Below are 19,367 nucleotides of genomic sequence, written 5' to 3' on the forward strand. Positions count from 1 at the left end.
TTCATCATCTGGTCTGTGTTTCCTCTTCACTTCTCTGCCTTATCCTTCCTCCACTCTTTCTGGGGGATTCAATCCTTTAGGTCCACCACATCCTGCAGAAAAAACTTGGAGAACAAAGTCAAATAAAATTAAATGCATTATATATAAGTAAAAATCCTCTTTTGAGTCTCCTAGCACATTTTGTTTTGTTCATGCCAATGGTTAAACTGTAGTTCTTGCAAGAAGAAACATCTGACTTGTGCCTGCATGCCCTGGCAGACCTTCAGCTGTGATGCATGCATCCTGCTACTTAGTGCAACAGGAGATGTTTGGCTTTTCTCTGCATTGCTGTCAGTTTTATCATGTCAGCAAGTAGGAAATGCTCATCTCAAAGCAATTGGGCAACTGCTTGTTAGTCATCAGTGTGAAATGTGTGGAGCGGTTTTTTTGAAGGAAAACAAAGAACGGTGGTTCATCCTGTGGTAATGGTGGATTTTCAGAAAGGGTCCTCCCTGCCGATGCTCCGGCTCACCCAAACAGCGCTTCCTTTGGTGTTTTTGTGGCTGAGGAAGGTAGATGATCTGTGACTACCTTGTTTCTGCTGTTTCAAAATGCAAGAGAACATGGTTGGGCTTCTGGTGCGGTCTTAATGGACACCAGTCTTTAGCATGAAACAGCTTGAACGTTTGCGGCACATAGGCATCAACAGCAGAGCCTGTCTGGAAGCACATCACAGTTGCGTGTAAGACAAGTAACTTGTTTTCATTATATTCAGACTCTCCTCCTACTACATGGCAATATGTTCTGTAAATACTTTCTGGAGATGGAAACTTAGGAAATGCTGAGAAAGAACAGCAAATTGATAGTAGTTCAGCAGCAGGAGCCATCTGCTTCTGTTTGCAGAGCATTGTATCTTGAGAGGTGACATCCAGCCTGTCAAAAAATAATTAAAAAAAAAAAAAGATCAAACTTATTGTCCAGGTTACCCACTAAAGCCTCAACTGCTATTTAAGCTTTCATAAAAATTTGTTGTATTTGCTCGGGATACTAGAAAACCCAGGCATGGAAGGCTCGGGAATTACTTCAATTACATCGTTTTTTAAATGACCCATGTTTTTTTCAATTGAAGTGTTGAAGTCTTAAAAGTAGTGTATTAGAATTGTTTAAGTTTTGCTTCAGAATCTCAGATAAAATATGTTCAAATGTAACTTGTTTGAATGTTTTATAGAACTGAGAACTTGCATAGGTCGATTCTACCTCACTACGAACTCCTTTGGTTCTGTTGTGCGTTATGATGATAGCAATAACTTTGTAAAATTTGGTCTTAAAGCATTTTTGCTGGTAGGGATTCTCCATTTAGTTACATTGTGCTCTTTCCTTTGCTCTTAAAGTTGATATGTATGTTGCATTTAACAAATTCTAAATTAGCGACACAAATATTTAACTGAAATGAGATACAGAAAGGTGCTCCTCAGACTATGAAGTAAGTATCCTTGCTTGGCAGATTGCCACAAGACGTCGATGTGATAATTGCCCGGAGAACAAATGCAGAAATGTACACAGCGGAAACAATTATTTCTTGTTTTCTTTCAATATGCTTTTCTGCCCTGTCTATTTCAAAAATGAAAAAATAGTTTTCTTGATGCTGTATCAGGTTACAAGCTTATGTTTTATTTACTGTCTTCTAGAAGCTGGGGCAACTAATCAGCAATACGTCATCTTTCTTTAGCTGTAATCGTCAAATAATCATTTCCATTTTTTTGTTCTGACGTCGCTTATGGGATTTAAAACTATTAATTAAAAGGACATCCTTTGTGACCTACAAGAGTAGCCAGCAGAGAATAGGAAGAGAAATCACTTGTAATTGGAGTTCTCTGGCAGTAATGTCTTTAGCAGTCTTCCCTGAGAAAAACAATTTATTGAAGAGACAAAAGTAGATGAAATTTGGAGTCACAAATTTTTTTTTTAAGAAATATTGTATATGTGATGTGAGTGTTTTGGAAATTAGGCTTGTCGGCCACCATAACAGGGTTCGACCCTAGGTTCCCGCAGAAAAATTTCAGAGCCAAATCAAAACAAATTAAATAGTTAAATATTAATGATGCACGTGCAGTAATTACAGCTCGAGCTGGGTGCCTCCGAAGAGGGACCCTAACATAAACAAATCCTGGGCAATTATAGTTTTTTCAACTTACATTTCCCACCCCTCACGTGGTAGTTAGACCAATAGTAATTTTTAGGTCTGGGGTCTCCTGCCCCTCATTGGATCTCATCATCATTCTGAGGTAAGCTGTTTTTCTCCTTATTTTTGTTTTTTGCAGTCTCTGCTGATGGTTGTACCTCTGTTTTTGTCGGGTCTTACTGTTGTGTCTCAAGGTCCGGAGGAGGAGGAGGTGATTCTAAATCGTAACAATTAACACTGCCCCAGCAGTGAGCTGAGGCTTTGCCCCTCAAGGTCCTAATGCCCTGCACTGGTCTTATTTCAAAGCCTTGACACCCTCCCTTTCGGAGTGTGAGACACAGGAATGCAGACTGCTTGTAACTTCCTTATCTTCCTAGCTTGAACCAGCTCTGAGGCCCTTTTCTTACTGCACTAAGTAAAAGTTCCTTATTTTAGCTAAGTGCAGCCTAAGGCTTCAGCAAATTTAGCTACTCATGCTAAACAAGTCTTATAGAAGTTGTGCTAAGCGCCTACCTCTAGACAGTTTCAGTTTGCTATTCTTTAACAGTGAGTTTGAGAACAAGCTATGATATTTGTTTATTATTTGAACTGAATCTATTGATCTGTCCATAACCTGGTGAGAAATGCTGGAGCTTCTCTCTCATGGTTTCTTCTGTCTTGAATAACTCCCCTCGATGTCCATTCTAAAGCTCTTCTATGAATCAGGGAAAGAACGAGCAGGCAGAGAAACCAGGGAGGCGTCCAAAAATTTGAAACCACTCTAAAATCAAGTTCTCTATGGCACTAGCCTCAGAAGTTATCTCTCTGTATGTAATGTAAAGGTCAGTGGGTGTGATGTAGCACAGTCGACTGTCCAGCAGGAAAAGCTACCTCCTAATGATCCCTGATCCGGGAAAATGCAAAAATACACGGTTTGTTTTTTGTTTTTTGTTTTTTTTTTAAAAAAGCTATCTGAACAGCATCAAGATGAGATGTCAGGCAATTTCATAATGCTGCAACTGCTTGGAAATTTGGAGAAAATGTAATATGCGAAGAGACCTAAATGTTTGAAATGAAAGTACATCCAATTGTAACTCTGATATGAAATCACTTGTGACTGAGGGGCTCTGAATGTATGTGAAAAGTGTTAATTCAGTTTTAAATTGTATGTAATCCCTAAACATTTTCCAAAATGACCTTGGATCTCGGTATAGAAAACTATAGCTTGAACTTCAAGCGAAAATCACTCTGCTTATTTAGTCACCCAAACTGGGATTGAAGTGCCCAGTTTTAGAAATACAGGTTTGAAAATTTTAATTTTATTCTAATTTCTTTTTTCTTTCAAAATCAGGAAAAAAAGGTGTACACACGTTCGGAACCCATCTTAAATGGTCTGAATGGAATTGCAAAATACAGACTCGCTGGACAGAAAATAAATATTTCTGTATACCTTTGTTAATAAAAGATTGATGATTAGGTACTAGTATGGAGTATAGGAAGATGTTTAGTGCTGCAAATATTTTAGTTTCCCGTGGACTCTACTTACTCTACAGAATAACTTAACAACCACTTCAGATTTCTGAATGCTGCATACACCTGTTGCTGTCAATGTCCTAGATGCTTATTTTATTATCTTTTATTATTATAATACTAGGTATGTTATACTCAGCATTAGTAGAAGGATAAACACTACTTCTACATTACAGCACTGCAGCACATGCCAAAGGGACTCTAGGAATTTTGTATACTTATTTATGAATTAAATTAATATGAATAATATTATTCTCTTCTGACTGATTTCTACAATTTTGTTTAAAAAAAACTCCACACTCCTATGTTATTCAGATAATAAATGGTAAAAGAAAATGCCAAGCATTATATCTGAATTGAATTCCTATTATTTCTGAAACTGAAATGTCACATATTTTGATAGTGCTTCCCTGGTGAGGTTTTTTCTTACTTTCATACACATGCAGAGTAGTAACATTTACCTGGCACAATCAGTTTTAAGAATTTCTAACCCCCTTTACGAAACTGTGCCACATTAGTCTTAGTTTTGTTGCAGGAGGTTGTACAGCTATGCATGTGCTAACCAGTAACTGTTCAGCTCATTGTAATTGTTGGCAGATGTTTATGATTTTATTCTGAGATTGTTCAGAGTGATGCATCAAAATCAGACACTTGAAAATTGTCTTAATTTTTGTGTATCTCCCTAAATTGGATGTCTTAAATGAGTTCAGATTATACCTGGTGGACTTGGAAATAAATGGTCCATGCAAATGAAGAACCAGAGTGAGCTTCTCAGCTAATCTTGCATAACTGAACCAACCAATTAAACTCGGTCTCAAATGTAGTTTGTGCTTGCAGGAGAATATAGCAGGAGTCCGTTGAACAGTGGACGTTACTAGCTTTCAGTCCTTGTAAAGGTTATTTTTGTGTTCTTATCCCAACCAAAATTCTACTATTGATTTTCCAAGTTTACTATTGATCTTAAATTTCAGTTTTACATTATCATGTGTGAATGCTTTCCCAGTGTATGGCCAGTTTAATTTTGTAAAAGAGAGGATTTGACTTATAAAAATAGTTGCTTATGAGGCTACAGCATTAAGCTTTCCTCCTTAATGCTAATATCTCTGTTTTGCCCTTTCGTAATCTCTTAAAAATGGGTAGTTGTTCTGCTGCAACTCCCAAAATACTTGCTGACCTTTGAAACATCTCATTTATTTGAAAATGAATTCTGTATCTGTCAATATGTAATTTAAATTACTTGCTCCGAGTCTTCCTCAGTGTCGAGTTCTGAACTTTCCATGTGGAAGAGATGTAGAGAAACATTTTTTTCCCCCCAATCTGAAAATTACAGAGGAGTTATGCACAGCACAGCTGTTACATCATGAAGTGAATTACTACATCGCTGTTAGATTATTTTTTAAAATTAAAAGCTTCAAATCAGTGGCAGAAGGATCATCATCTTTATAATTCGGTAGGAAAGAGATCGATTGTTACAGCTGGACGATTGAAGTTCAAGCTGTTTTGAAATTTATTTTCCACAGCTGTAATGTAGCCAAATTGCACCCTGGCTTCCAGTGAAGACACTTGTCACTGCCGGTGGGTTTGGCCTGCTCCCAGCTATGATGCCACGTGGAGGGAGCTGCTCACGGGCAGCACTGTGGTACTGAATTAACTTATTGTGCTCTTTCACTGCAAGTTCAGTTCCTCCTCCTGGCAAAAAAGGCTTTTATTATGAAGGCTTCTCTTTATTTATGTATTTTTTTCCTTTCCCAGTGGAAAAGCTCAGTGCTATACAGAAGGGCACGATTCTCCTGCTTCCTGGCCCAAACCTCCTGCCCTGGAGAGTGCCCGCTCTGCAGGGCACGACGTGGCCGTGAATCTCTGCAGTGGTCAGGCCCTGTTGTGAAGATGGGGTAAAAAGTGGGCAGAGTAGGCAGAGGGTGTCACATACTTCTGTAGATCCTGCCCTGGTTATTGGAGTTGATAGTTCATTCCCGTTTCACGTGTATGATGCTCGGATGGTGTGAGAGGACCATGGCATTCATTATATTTGAGATAGGTGGTACACAGTGTGCTTTAACTTTTTTTTTTTAATATAAGATTTGTATGTGCTGCAAGGCAGGTAATTCTGTAGCATACGTTAAGATTTTTGGCTATTTGTGTTAGCATTCAGCAAATAGTATCTCTTACGTAGAAGACCATGGGAAAAACCCACCTCATAAGATTTTTAGTGCTCTGACTGATTCTTCTCACGCTGGTACTGCAAATGGTTCAGTGTTTTTCCTGCTGGCCCCAGCTCCTGCAGTGAATTCTTTACAGCAGAAACTCAACTTCTGTGTTTAAATGTCAAATACACAGTTTTCATTAGGGGTGGTAAGTAACTAGAGATAGCATGTAACAGGTGAAGAAAAAGAGGATGCAGTAAGGACATTGTAATGCCTATGCCAAAACTGGGAGAGGAATTTGAGCCCTCCAGCTGCGATGTGAAAGCTGTGCTTACGGAGAGCAGGAAGGTACAAAACCTAATAAGAGGTCTGAGACTTCAATAAGTTGTCGTTAGACATCTTGAAAGTATATTTGCTGGAATGAAATGGACCTTGTAACTACTCTTTTCACTGTAGTAGTAAAATTGAGTTCTCTCTTCAGTTAGTTGTTTAGTACTTACACACTATTGCCAATATAAAGGTGATTATATTGATGTATGTTAGTTCTGCATAGGAAGGGAGTTACTGTCAGGTAACATATCGTTGGGCAACAGCTACTTTTTAATTAATGTCCTGTGGACATACTTCACTGTTTATGGTTCTTGTAAAAGAGAGGTAACTTTACACTTATTTCTGAAAAATGAGTTGCTCTTCACGAGCTCATATTTACGGTGGAGTGCTGCATTGCTGACAGTGGCTGCAGAGCATTTGACAGAGGCTAACTTTTTGCCCAGTGTTAAATTGCTGATGTGTCAATGCTAGAAGACTTCTTTAAATTGGTATTCTTATTAAGCATATTTATTTCAATAAGGAAAATCGTATCTTTAAATGAAATCTAATGCTGGTGCCTGTATCAGTACAAAGATTATGCAAAGCTGGCAGAGAAGTATTGAGGTATATTTGGATAGTATCAAGGGGCAGAGGAGAAGGAGCTTGCAAAATAATTGGGAAAGTCGCATTGAGAAGTCAGGCTTGGAAAAGGTAGGATCTGGCAGAAGAAGGCAGGATATGGAGCGGAGAAGGTTATGGTGTTGGGTAGTGGAAGTTAAAAGAATGAGAGTTTCAGGCAGATAGAATGATACCTGAAAGATCTGGATATCTGCAATATTACGTTTTTTCTTTCAGAAGAATAAAATAAAAGCTGATTTACTGTGTTTTTCCCAAATATTTAGAAACGTAATTGCAAACAGTTCTGCTTTTTAAAGCATATAAAAATACATTTTAAAATATCCTCACACTTCCTCCCTCAAAATCTGTAGGTGTGTGAAGTCTTCTAATGATGGTGAAGACTACTCTAGCCACATTTAAAAAAAAAAAAAAGTAGCCCTTTAAGAATAGTACTCTGCTAGCAGGTAAATATTTTTCTTACGAATTGGTAATATTCTCCATACTGTGACTTTTGAAATCCTTTGGAATTGAATTTCCTTTCCTTTCTTTATAGAGACTTAATATGGTGCATACCTGGAATAAAGCTTGAGATGAGAAGGATCTGAGGAACATTCCCAGCAAGTGCAGGTTATTTTTGAAGATATACACAGCATACCTGTACTCCCTGTATGGTTCTTTCTTTTACTGCATTAGGTTGTTAAAGGTTACCCAGTGATGGCTTAAAATATACTCAGCAAATTTGAAGGCGTATTTGGATTTTATTTGTATTTTTAGAGACATTTGTGTTCATTTAAAGAAAAACAATTTTGAAGACCTCTTTTCTCTCTCAGAAGGAATTTTTCACCTAAAATTTCTCATTCTGTTTACATTTAGAGGATTTGTATCAATACCTAGGGTAAAGTTGAGAAAAATCTAGGCAGTCCTCTGAAAGATTAGAAAGCATGGTGTTGTAAAGCTATTTGTGTTTATATCACTATGTAGTTTATAGCAAATGTATGATATTGGCCCTAGATTTTGCTCTAAGATTTGAGTTCTAGCTAGTTCTTTGGCTCAGGTGTGACTCACAGGTCCTCCTCATCATTAATGGTCTTCAAATGTGATAGGGCATTGGTTATCAAGGGTGGTGAGGGAGCTGCCTTTCCCAGTGGAGCTTCTGGTTACAGGGGTTTTTATCTGAAGTTAGAGAACTTGTCCTGCTCTTGTCCCAGAGCTGCCTTCTGTCTTCGGACATGCATCTTCTGCTGACTTCAGGCACTCAGTTTTGATATGAGTGGCTGCAAAAGGTGACGTGGATCATGAGCACCCTGAAAAGGACTCCGCTCCTAACCTGGAATGCTGGGCAAAATATTTTGGGAGGCAGGGACATAGGGCTTCCTACCCTTGTGGAGTTTAAAAAAAGAAAAAGTGCTTTATATGTATTTATTTTCACAAATCTCAGAAGCAGGTTTTACAAAAAGATTCTAGTCTGAGCTTTTGAATTCATTAACCTCTCTGATGGATGTCATGTTTGTAGAGGGTAGCCACTTTCACCTATATATTGCCCATACGGTCCACTTTCTGTGTTTTGAGGGTAGTGGATGTAAAACTGCTTTGGCTACATCTGTCTTCCTGTGTCCAGGAAATATAAAGGTTCATGCCTGAATCATTAATGTTTTTGTAAATGTGTTGATTTACCTAATGGGTAATCATTTTGTGTAACAACCTCTCTTGAGAGCAAGTCATTTCAGGTTCAGTAGTAGCCAACTATAACCCTTGAGCAACAGGAGAATTTACCTTTGCTAACACAATAAATAGGCTTTCGATCATCCTTGGCGAATGCGACCATTACACTAAGGCTTGTCTTATTAAAATTCTTTCAGCTATAGCAGATGCAGCAGTACTGGGAAATTTTAGGGAAAGTACTAATTCCCCCTCTCCCTGTTGTTGTTTTAAAAGCTTCATCCAGACTTGAATTGAGTAGAAAAACTAATTGCTTTTCATTTTAAAACTAGAAGCAACTCACAGGGGATCTAATTAAAATTCCAGTGTCTGGAAGGAAGTATGCCATATAAATCAGAAAAAGATGTTGCTTAAATATTAGTAGTATCTTTGTACCAGATTGTGCAGACTCAGAAGAGTTAGAACACCCACATAGTTGATTTCAAAATTTTACAACTGTCATTACCCAATTTGTTGAGTTATTCTGAAGTCTTATTTTCATCATAATCTGGAAAGTTTACAAAGGATTGACTGAAAATAAAAAAGGCAATGACAGTTCATTGCGTGTTCGTGACAGTGTTGGGCAGTGGGCTTTTTATTCAGAAAGGTCACCTTGACACAGTTGGGTTCATTGCCAGTGCCAGTGAAGCCTGAAAAATGGGAATGCAAAGACCAAGGTTCCTACCAAAACTGATTGACTTCCTTGTGTTGTTTAAATGTGCAGTACCACCCGAAGGCCTCACTACTGCTTTTCCTTCAGACCTAAAAGGCTCCTTCAGTCTTCTGCCCTGCTGTCAAGTAAATGGTGGCAACGCAAAGCTAGCTGTGTGCTGCTACCAGCACAATCATTGTGCACTTGCAGCTATCTTGGCTTTCTTCCATTTTTCTTGCAAGTTTTCATTGCCATCTAGACTGTCAAGCCACTCAGTTGTTTCTTAATTCGAAAGCAGTATTGAGTCTGCATTTTTCCACTTGCCCACAGGAATTAAAATGCATACAAGCTTAATAAATATAATAAAGCAGCAAAAATCACCTTGCTGTTGATTTTTTGACACCTCTTCTATGCCCTGAAAGCCCTCCACCCAGGACATGCTGGGAATCTAATTGGTTAGATGGTGTTGGCTTTAGGCTGAAGATTTGCATTGTATCGTATTACACCCTAGACTTGTTAATTCTTAATGCATTATAACAAACACTCAAAAGAAAACCAACCCAAAGAAGAGCAAGCCTGTCACTCAAACCCTTTGTTTTTAATCCAGTTTGCTGTTGGTGAAGCAGATTGTGGAGTGGCCTGGATTTCACTGAACCTGGATCTGGTTCTCTCATCACCCTGAGACAAGTGTTAGCTCAGCCTGGGGCTGCTGTAATCTCCACCAGCTGGTGTTTCCCCCTGTAGACTTGCAGGCCAGATGGAGTTTGCTGGCTGCTGGGGTGCTGTGGCTGTCCTCTCCCAGAAAGCACCAGCTCCTTGCCCTCTCCCCTTTCCTACTTCCACGACCTCGCGGGGCTGCACTCTCCTCGCGCGAAAAAGTGGGGAGATGCTATGGGAGGTTTTATAGGAACTACTTAGATAGCTGAAGCATGAGTGAAAGTTGCCCTCAGCTGCACACTATGCTTATATTCAGTTTCTGCTTAGCATGATCATCAAGGTATGTGATTAATTTGTGTTAAAATCAATGCGGTGTAAGCATAGGCTTGTGTACGTTGCTGGATGGCAAGGTAACACGCACCCGGTGCTGTCTTCATTGCGGAGAGCTGAGTACGTGGGGCTCATCGTGAAACGGGAGACGGGTCCTTGGCAAGTAACTCATCACTGAGGAACTTTCACTTCTGATGAATCTTGATTTTTACCTTATTGCTCATGTTCAACCTGACTTTTAAAATAAATTCATTTTAAATGGGATCTAAATTTGAAGACCTTTCTGATGACCACAGATACAAGACCCTTGCAGTGCATTGTTTCTCCAGTAGCTCTTTATTGTCCTGCTTATTTTAATGTTATTTTAGTGTCTGTGCTCAAAGAAATTGCTGTTGGCATATGTTTCCTATGTATAGTTTCTTTTGTGCTTGTATCAAGGATCTGAAAGAGCAAACCACTTAAGAATATGCCTGATAGTAAGAGCATGCTCGTTGACATGAAGCTTCTAATTCATCTTACAGATTTCAGAGGTTTCTGCAGTTAGTCTCTAAATGATTCTGGCTTCAGAAAGGCTTTCTATGGAGTGGTTGCTTTTTGCTTTGAAATAAAATACATTGTAATATACCACTTACCAACCCTATGCATACACATCACATGACAAAGCCTGGAGAGAAGATTCTTGTGCTGAGTGAGAATAAAGTGGTCTTATTTTTTCTTTGTTTTATGAATTCACTGGAATGTTTGTTTTCATGGTAAAAATATTATTTCAGAATATTGGTAGTTAGAGTGAATGCTAATGCCTCATGGCGTGATCATCTTAGATCTGTGTGTAGTCCTTGTGTTATCGCATGCGGTTCCTTTGGTATGTCCTTTTTCTCACCAGTGAATTCTGATTCAGCATTGATAAACATTGTGAGAGAAGTGCAGAGATACTTTCTTACTCTTTATTATTCCAAAAGTGTCATCAATGTCATTTCGAATTCAGGCTTTTCGTTGTGAAGTGTTAGGAAAAAGTTGTGTATAGGAATTACTGAAAGATAGTAGGAGAATAGATTGTGTATATGTGGTGCATTCCATCTTAAATTGTTTTAAAAGGAGGGAAAATACTGCTACTTCCACATCGGTCAAAACATTTCCTTAGCAAACTAATGCTCAAATGATCAAATGCTGCATATTGTCAATTATTTGTGACTACAAATTGTTGTAGTCACAAAATAAATGAAGTATTTCTGCACAGGAAAAAGCTACTCATTACTTTGTTGCAAAAGTGAATGAAATGTTTTCTTTACTTTCTCAAACAGGTAGCAGCCCTTTGGACAGTCCCAGGAACTTCTCTCCGAATGCACCTGCGCATTTTTCCTTTGTTCCTGCCCGAAGGTAAGCTAGTATATATTCTCCCTGGATTGGCGAGCCCATAGCTCATGTATTTTTATTCAGAAGTTGGCTACTGGTTGGAAGTGTTTCATCACGAGCCTAATCTTTAGGCTTAGGGCAGAGAATCTTCTTGAGTATTCCTGTAACTTCCTTTCCTTCTGGTTACTTTCCCAGATGTTTCCAGTTTTATTTTATTTACTTTAGTTTGGGTCTTGCCAACACCCAGAATAGATTAGGTGCTTTTCAGACATAGAGGAAGGTCAAGGAAATAAATTAATGCAGACAGTCTAGGGAAGCCCCTCCTGGAAGGATGACGTGTGGCATGAAGAGTGGCTGTGAATTAGGATAACTGCATCTCTGTGGCAGTGCGACCATCAGACTCAAGTGTGAGGAAGGTGGTTTTGATTTGCTATGGTCTCCCTGGCTGAAAGGAGTTACCTGTGTTAAAATGATCGGAGAAAGGGGAATGTGGTCGTTCTGAGAGGAAGGAAGTTTTCTGAACAAGAAAGATTTGGCTTGAGGACTAGATAAAAAAACAAACAGGTCTCAAAACTGCGAAGAAGAAAGGGTTAGGGTTTGGACACAGGCAGGTTGATGAACTGGATAGAGAAGCTGAAGGTATGTCCTGTACCTGAATGGCAGGTAAATCCTGGAGCGTTTCTCCAGTTGGGTAGTTTGCTAGAAAACCTGGTCTCTTTAAACACAGTTTGAAGCAAGCTTTGGTCTTTATTTCTTACGGCAGAACAAACTGTATAATATCGTGTGAAATATGGCAGACTGGATATGTGTGTTTCTGTTGCCTCAGAGAGAAAAATGAATTATTTTTTTACCTGCTGATAAAACAATTCAAGTGTACCCACTGTATCCACCTTTACTTTTAATGAGGTGGACTGGGTGTACTCAAGATATCCTACTGAAGTCAACTGAATTTGAACCTGTTTTCACAGCATTTCAAGTTCTGGACCCTGGAATGCAGGGGGAAATGTGCAGTGAAACCATTGTCAAAACTCGCATCATTCGTTACCTATTTCAATTGTTTTACTATTATTCCTTTACAAATTTCCACGCAGAAAATAAATGCTGTAATAATAAAACTCTGAAGAGTGCCTTTTCATACTTCTTCACTTATCTAATTTTTAAAGAAATTGATGAATAAAAGGTTAAATCTGTCCTGTCAAATACTGTAGTTCATTTTACATTGTTTGTGTTGCTCTGTATACCTTTTCTGTCTTTGAAATGAGTGTTTAAACATAGAAATGTTTCTGAAACAAGCCATTTTTTACTTGCATTACATCCTGAAGATTACTGATCATAGCAATACCAGTAGTACCAATACATATTTATTATATTATCAAATAGCTGTATCAGAATAACTTCTGTGTGATGGTATTAAGTAATTGAAAATCTTGTGCTCTGTTATCCCAGAGAAATGGAGATTGCATTGTACCCTTTTGGTCTGTGTTGTGTTGGTCTTAGAGACGGTTTTACCTGGTTTATTCCCCTTGCCATCACGGAAATGATTTGTTGCTGGTTTCCTGCCTTTTACATTTGGTGTAATTTGTTCAGTTATTACCCTGTTTGAACATCATTTGTGGTTCCCATTTGTTCAGTATGGCCCTGTGATGAGCTGATTCTCAGGACAGAATGGGAAACACATTTGGAAAATGCATTTTACTTTAAAGCTAATTTCACTACGAAGTATTGCAAGACTGCTCTTAGTCTGTGTTGTGATTAATCATAAATCTCTTGCTAGATACACTTTCAGTGATTGTTTCATATCTGCAAAATCAGTGTGTTCAGAAATCTCTTGTGTGAATAAGAAAATGCATGATTAATCCTGTCCCTATTCAGTAAAAGTGATCTTAGTGCAATACCGGTAACAGAAGAGGAGTTGTTTTCAGCAATCACATGTGCTGCTTTTACTTCCCCCTCCCTCATTATCGTTGTACAATTTCTTCCAAACAGCCACGGACACAGAGCAGACAGGTAACGTGCCTTGTGTTGCTGTTGTGTGTGTGTGTGTGTCTGAACTCTGCTTTTGCACGGTTGGGCACTGGCCTGTGTCCCTAACAAGTTCATGCTATAATAACCCCATTTAGGCATTGAGCTTTTATTCTTTGGTAATCCAAATGAGAAATTTTTGCATCTTGTTTTAAAATGATTCACAGGCAGTGCTCTGCAAAAGATGCTGTATTCTTCTAATGCCTTCTTGTTTTGAAATTGGTCTAGTGTTCATTGAACAGTATTATATTTGCCTTGAAAGTACTTCCTTAAATAACTTACTAAAATGTCATTTTGATGGCAAAATTAATTGTTCCCGCATGTTTTTGTTGTGCTAGCAGAGGTTATTTTAAAATAAATGACCTAAAAATTTCTTTCACAATGTCTTTTCTTAAAGCAATATTGCATAAGATCTCTCTAAAAATACATTGTTATTAACCAAACACTGAAATAATTTTAAAATGTTTTGTATAAATGAAAGAAGAATTTCCTTTTAAAGTCTTTCTGCCATTGTCTTTGATTTGAAAGATTCCTACTCTTGTCCCACTTCTCTCTGCTGGATATAGAGCTAATATTCATTGCCTTTACTGCTTAGCACATTGCTTGCCCAGATTGCATCAGTGGAAAATAGCTTAAGCATGAAGAAGTATCCTGTAATTTTCTGTGTGAGAAGGACTTTTTTTAACATCGTCACAATCAAAATACAGAAGTAATTTCAATACACAATTTAGGCTACACAAAAAAGGGTTAGGCTTTCCTTTTGCAAAAAAATAGTAATTTGTGCATTCCTGTCTACTGTTTTGTAAGATAGGAATATGTTATCATGCTGTGGAGCTAAAGTTCTGGTATTGGTACCAGAACTGGTACGAGGTACTGGTATTTTATCCAGTTTATCCCAGTTGTTGAGAGAGTTGTTTGGTATTCACTCATGGACCACATGATGCTGTGACTTCGTAATGTTGACATTTATTGTTTTTAGGAGCTTAAGAAAGGAATTTCATCTCTTTTGGAATTTTTTGAGATTGCTCTTTTATATGTATTTGTCTTGCCAAAGAAAATATCACCTGTGGCTAAATGGGGTTTAACTATAAAGTATGCATGCAGTCGAAATCTACTTCACAGCTTGATTTTTTTTTTTTTATGAATGTAGCATGAGCCTCTTTAAAAACTCTCTTGATATAATATTCTTCCAGTAATATAAAGTAGTGGGTTTATTTCCCTCTTGCTCTAAAATAGATAGCAAAGAGGAGGAGTGTGTGTCAGTACCTGGCAATAAAAGGAACTAGAGCTGGAAAAAATACGAGCATGTGCTTATGTCTGAATGTGCGCTGAGCTTTCTCCTGAAGATGAGGCTTTAGGTGTGCGGATAGTGAGATGAGAAATATTATTGCAAAGATAAGTTGTATGTGTTGTAAGCGCTAAACGCTATTTTAGATCTGTACCAATAGCTACCAAACATCCTATTTTATAATGCAATCGCGTAAATGTACTGTACTTCTTATATGTACCAAAACCCCCAAGTCTTTGCAAAGTAAGTTAGAAGTTCTACCTCTTCTCATCTAACTTCACTTTATGGCCAGTTACTGATGATTTGCCTTAATAAAACAAACACCCAAATGGAAATGGATGTGAAGAAAAGACTCCTTTAACATCCATCCCAGCAGGGAACAGGATACGTTTGTCTGTGATTGGGAACAAAATGCATTTGAGATTGAAATGAAAGCAGAGGTGGAAAAAGCGCTGTTAGGCTGTGCTGAATTAGTTCAATTTCCTTCCTCCCTGAGGTGGTTTTGGGAGGAAAGAGGAGGGTTTCAAGGAGGGAAATATCGATTCTCTTCAGAGCAGTTGTATAGTTCATTTGTTTTGACTTCGGTAAAACGAGACCACCTTTTCCGCAGTATCTCCTGCATGTTTTGGCTGTTTTCCCTGAGGTCACGTTTTGTTCTATGTCTTTTTGATGCGCTCATTATCTCCAGGAAAGAAAAAAGTTTTCCTTGGCTAATAATAGCAAATAACTACTAATATTATAATGATTGGAGGGGAAAGAGACCTTAGGTGATATTGCTATCTCCTTTATATTTCAAGTGGACGTACAGGCTCTGTTCAGATCTGCTGTAGTAGCTTGGATCCCCCGGCTGTCTCAGCTGGTGCTATAGGCAAAGCTCATTCAGACTAGGTAAACAAATGAGTTGCCTTTTAGTTGCTTCTTGATCTAATATGATTTTTTTCCCCTCAATTTTAAACATTATTTAGAAGTTAAGGAATTGTATAAGTAATGATGGTTTGAAAGAAGTCTAAAGTAAACTGAATACATTTGTCCATTCTTGAAACTTCATTTTTTTGTGCAAAACCCCTACCTTTTTTACAAAGCATTTACTCGATGCAGGAATCTGATGTCCATTTGCTTTGATAGCTTCTCCAAGATCACTTAATTTTGCTCTTAAAAACTTACCTCAACTGCTTCTGTAAACAGGATGACTGGTTTACCTGAATATCTTGAGACATTTAATCAAAATGTGAGCTTAGAAGATTTTGGGGAAAAATTGCTCGCTTCGCCCAAACATTAGCCACATTATAGCCATCGTAGTAATTTCCCCTGCTTCTTCTCCCTAGAACGGATGGGCGTCGCTGGTCCTTGGCATCTCTCCCTTCATCCGGATATGGAACAAACACTCCCAGTTCAACCGTTTCAGTAAGTGGAACAGACTTTTCCAAACAATTCAGTTTGTACAAACACACCCTAACAAATCAGCTTCTGAGTCTTTACTAAAATATCTGATCTTTCTTCATTGTTTTGCTAACATGTTTTAAGATACTAATTATTTTAAAAATTATTTTAATTATTGGTTGTGCTGCTTTTTCCTCCATTTCCCAGCTCCTACCATCTTGCACTTTGCCTTTAGCACTGGTGAAATCCCAGTGCAGCACGTGGCTCGACTGCTCAGTTGAGAGGCACGATATGTCAGAAACAGCAGGACTCTCGGAGACTGAGTGCATAACTGCTAGCAAGCTCTCAGATTTTTTTTTTTTATAACTGGGCAATGGCATTCTTGTCTGCTTTCGAGTTGTTAGTGTTAAGAACTCTGCTAGCAGGAAGAAAAACTGATAATACATATCTATTACTTAACTCTAATAATTTGAACCTCCTAACAAAGCTTTCATTTCTCACATGTGATTTTAAAGGTTGGCTGCAGTTTACCTGAGTTCTAGTGTACTTCCGAAAGGCTAATGTGTCATTAATATCAGTAAGGCAGCAGCACCCTTTTAACCCTTATAACTCTCCTAAACTTCACACAATGAATCTTATTCTTTAGTTTATGTGAACTAGATATTGTGGTTATCCATGTAACTGTGTTATGAGAACACTTAGTAATGTTACAAAGCCAAGCATCCAGAGATTAGAAATGTTAGGATTAAGGATACCTCTGCAGACTTAATTCAACCCACTTCCATGTGTGTGTTATGGTGACTGTCTTTAATTATGTGGTCACGTATCACTGCCTCTTTCCATAATGCTTCTACTGAGTGTTTTGTTTCATATTTGCTCTTGAGAGTACATTCCTTATAATTGTCACAGCAGCATTTAATTAGGACTTGATACTCTATGTTATGCAGTTCTTGCTCTCAGATGCAGTATCATTCTCTTCCTTGTGGGCTGTTCTATTAGTTTCATCCATAAACTTTCTAGTGCCTCTCAAATAAAATTTTATCTTAAGAATTCTTTCGGAGATGAGTGTTACATTCAGTCTATATATGAGGAGAAGGGATTGGAGTCAAAAGTTTCCACTGATTTTAGGTGTAAATTGGTATGATTAGAATCTGATTGTGCAATATTGGTATCATCAGTATTGTTTCATATGTTCAGACACATTCCTGAGACTGTAGTTTGCACAAATTCCACAGACTTCCCCCCCGCCCTTTTTCTTTTTGGACTCCTTTGAAATCAAGTCACCTGGCTTCTGTCTCCTGTAGGAGAAATGTGTGTATGAAGTGCAGAGAGAAGTTCATTAGCAACATGGAAAAGGTGCTTTGGTTTCACTGCCAAGCAATATTATAAAAGTACCAGAGAGCAACCACTAAAAAGCAGCTCTGCTTTTGTCTTTATAGTTTTAAGTTAAGTCCTTATGGGCATAAGTCATGGCCAAGTCCTCTTCTGTGTACAAGCTATGAGAGCATGGAGCGCATATGATGACTTCCTGTAGGGGTGACATCTGAATAGTCCGATCATTGGTAATCACTGCGAGAGGTTCCAGGATGCATGTGAAGATGACACTGCTGGAAACGAAACTGCCAGCAGCCTGAAAGTCCTCCTTCAGCATGTGCAATGAGTAGGTTTCCAAGAGTTTGTAGTTTGACCAGACTTTGGGTAGATGTCCATGGAGAGAGCAAAACTAATAACAATAACAAAAATCTTTTAGACAAGTTTTTCTGATGTGGGGAAGAAAGCATATTCTTTTCTTTCCATGTTCCCAGAAATAGCTAAATCACTTTGAGACTTTTCCAAAAACAGCCCAACTCTGAGACAGACACATCACATAGAAAGCTTCAGTGCAGATGGTGCCAATATTGTATGGTTGTAAGCAACAGAAAACAGGATGGTATAATAAGAAGCACGAGGTGATAGTCATAGGTAGATCTGAATTCACCATTGTACAGTAAATAGTTATATTAAAACCTGTATTTCCAAGACTTTTTTTCTAAATGGCCGAGTGTCATGTCCTGTCCGTTTGCTTGTCCAGTTTTACAATCTCAGAAATACACTGAGAAGTACTGTTTAATAGATACCGAAGTAATTCTTGGATCATTAAACTTTTCTAAGCCAGTCCTACTTAGAACTTTTCTATGGCATTTACATTGTCATAGTATTTAATAAACTAGAATTAATTTGAATTGGTCTGAATAACACCTCTGAAGCTGATAAGCATTATTACTCCTGTGCAGACTTTAAAACTGAAGTGAATCGTAAAGGGGCTTGTCGAAAGGACACAAGGAATTAATGCCACGGATGAAAATATAGGGGAATTTTGGGCTTCCATTCAGTGTGTTTGGTCCTCTGGATTACATTTCTTTTTAAAGCAAGGTAGAAGGAAGCCAGTAGACCTTCGTTCTGCTGTATGCACCAGAAGGAAGTGAAATGTCAAAAAGAATGGTATCAGCTGAAGCCTCTGTTCTGCTGCCTGAATTTCTGTGTGGCAGTTAGCGTTGACCTGCATCTCTGTGCTCAGAGAGCAGCTACTGTATCAACCAGCTAAACAAATCAAGACACTTAGCTGTTCTAAGGTCAGTGAAAACCTATATAATTTCTGTTTTAGTTTTCCCTTCTGAAAGAGAGATGACTTAGATGCCAATTTTCAAAAATACATTTGCTGCCACTTTTTGTGTAAATCATGGAAACCACATGCATCTGATTAGACCAACACTGTGAAAGCTGGAGAAGACCTTCTTTCAAGTTAGATAAATGGAGAACAGTCAGTTGAATGGAATAATATGCAATTATTTTTAAACAAATTTTCTATTTATTTTCTAGATTCAGAGTTAATGTAGAAGCTACTGTAGTATTAGCTTTTACTTGAGATGAGTTGGCTAATTCTGTGTCTGTAATTAAGACACCAGGGGGATGTTTGTATTAATCTGCTGCGAAGATTGAATTCTGTGATGTGATTACTTAAAAATCAATAATGCAGAAGTGCTTTGCTCTCCTGCTGCTTCAGTGAAAGGTTGTATGCCTTAAGGCTGCTAGAGAGGCCCTTGGCAGAGGAAAGACCATTTCTCCTCATGGTCTTTATCTTCAGGGTTCTCCTTAATTATTCCCTGGAATTAAAAACTTTATTATCTGATTGCTTTTCAGGAGAGAAAGCTGAAGGAGGATTTTGGTGGGTCATCCATAAGCTGGCTAGTACTTAAAGTTGTTTCC

At 38.2% G+C, this 19,367-nt stretch overlaps 1 protein-coding gene across 10 annotated transcripts in view; it reads left to right on the top strand.

Annotated features, from left to right (window-relative positions):
* MAST2 (microtubule associated serine/threonine kinase 2) overlaps positions 1 to 19,367 on the top strand; it is a 205,478-nt gene that overhangs the window by 130,412 nt on the left and 55,699 nt on the right. For 7 of the 10 annotated variants that reach the window (XM_064516146.1, XM_064516152.1, XM_064516147.1 and 4 more), the window contains 3 exons: positions 11,380 to 11,455; positions 13,418 to 13,438; positions 16,067 to 16,145. In XM_064516146.1, coding sequence (XP_064372216.1) covers positions 11,380 to 11,455; positions 13,418 to 13,438; positions 16,067 to 16,145 — 176 coding nt within the window. The remainder of the gene's footprint in view (positions 1 to 11,379; positions 11,456 to 13,417; positions 13,439 to 16,066; positions 16,146 to 19,367) is intronic. The other 3 variants (XM_064516148.1, XM_064516149.1, XM_064516153.1) reach the window with 1 other exon arrangement.

Source organism: Dromaius novaehollandiae, chromosome 8 (assembly GCF_036370855.1).
Source record: "Dromaius novaehollandiae isolate bDroNov1 chromosome 8, bDroNov1.hap1, whole genome shotgun sequence".
NCBI lineage: Eukaryota > Metazoa > Chordata > Aves > Casuariiformes > Dromaiidae > Dromaius > Dromaius novaehollandiae.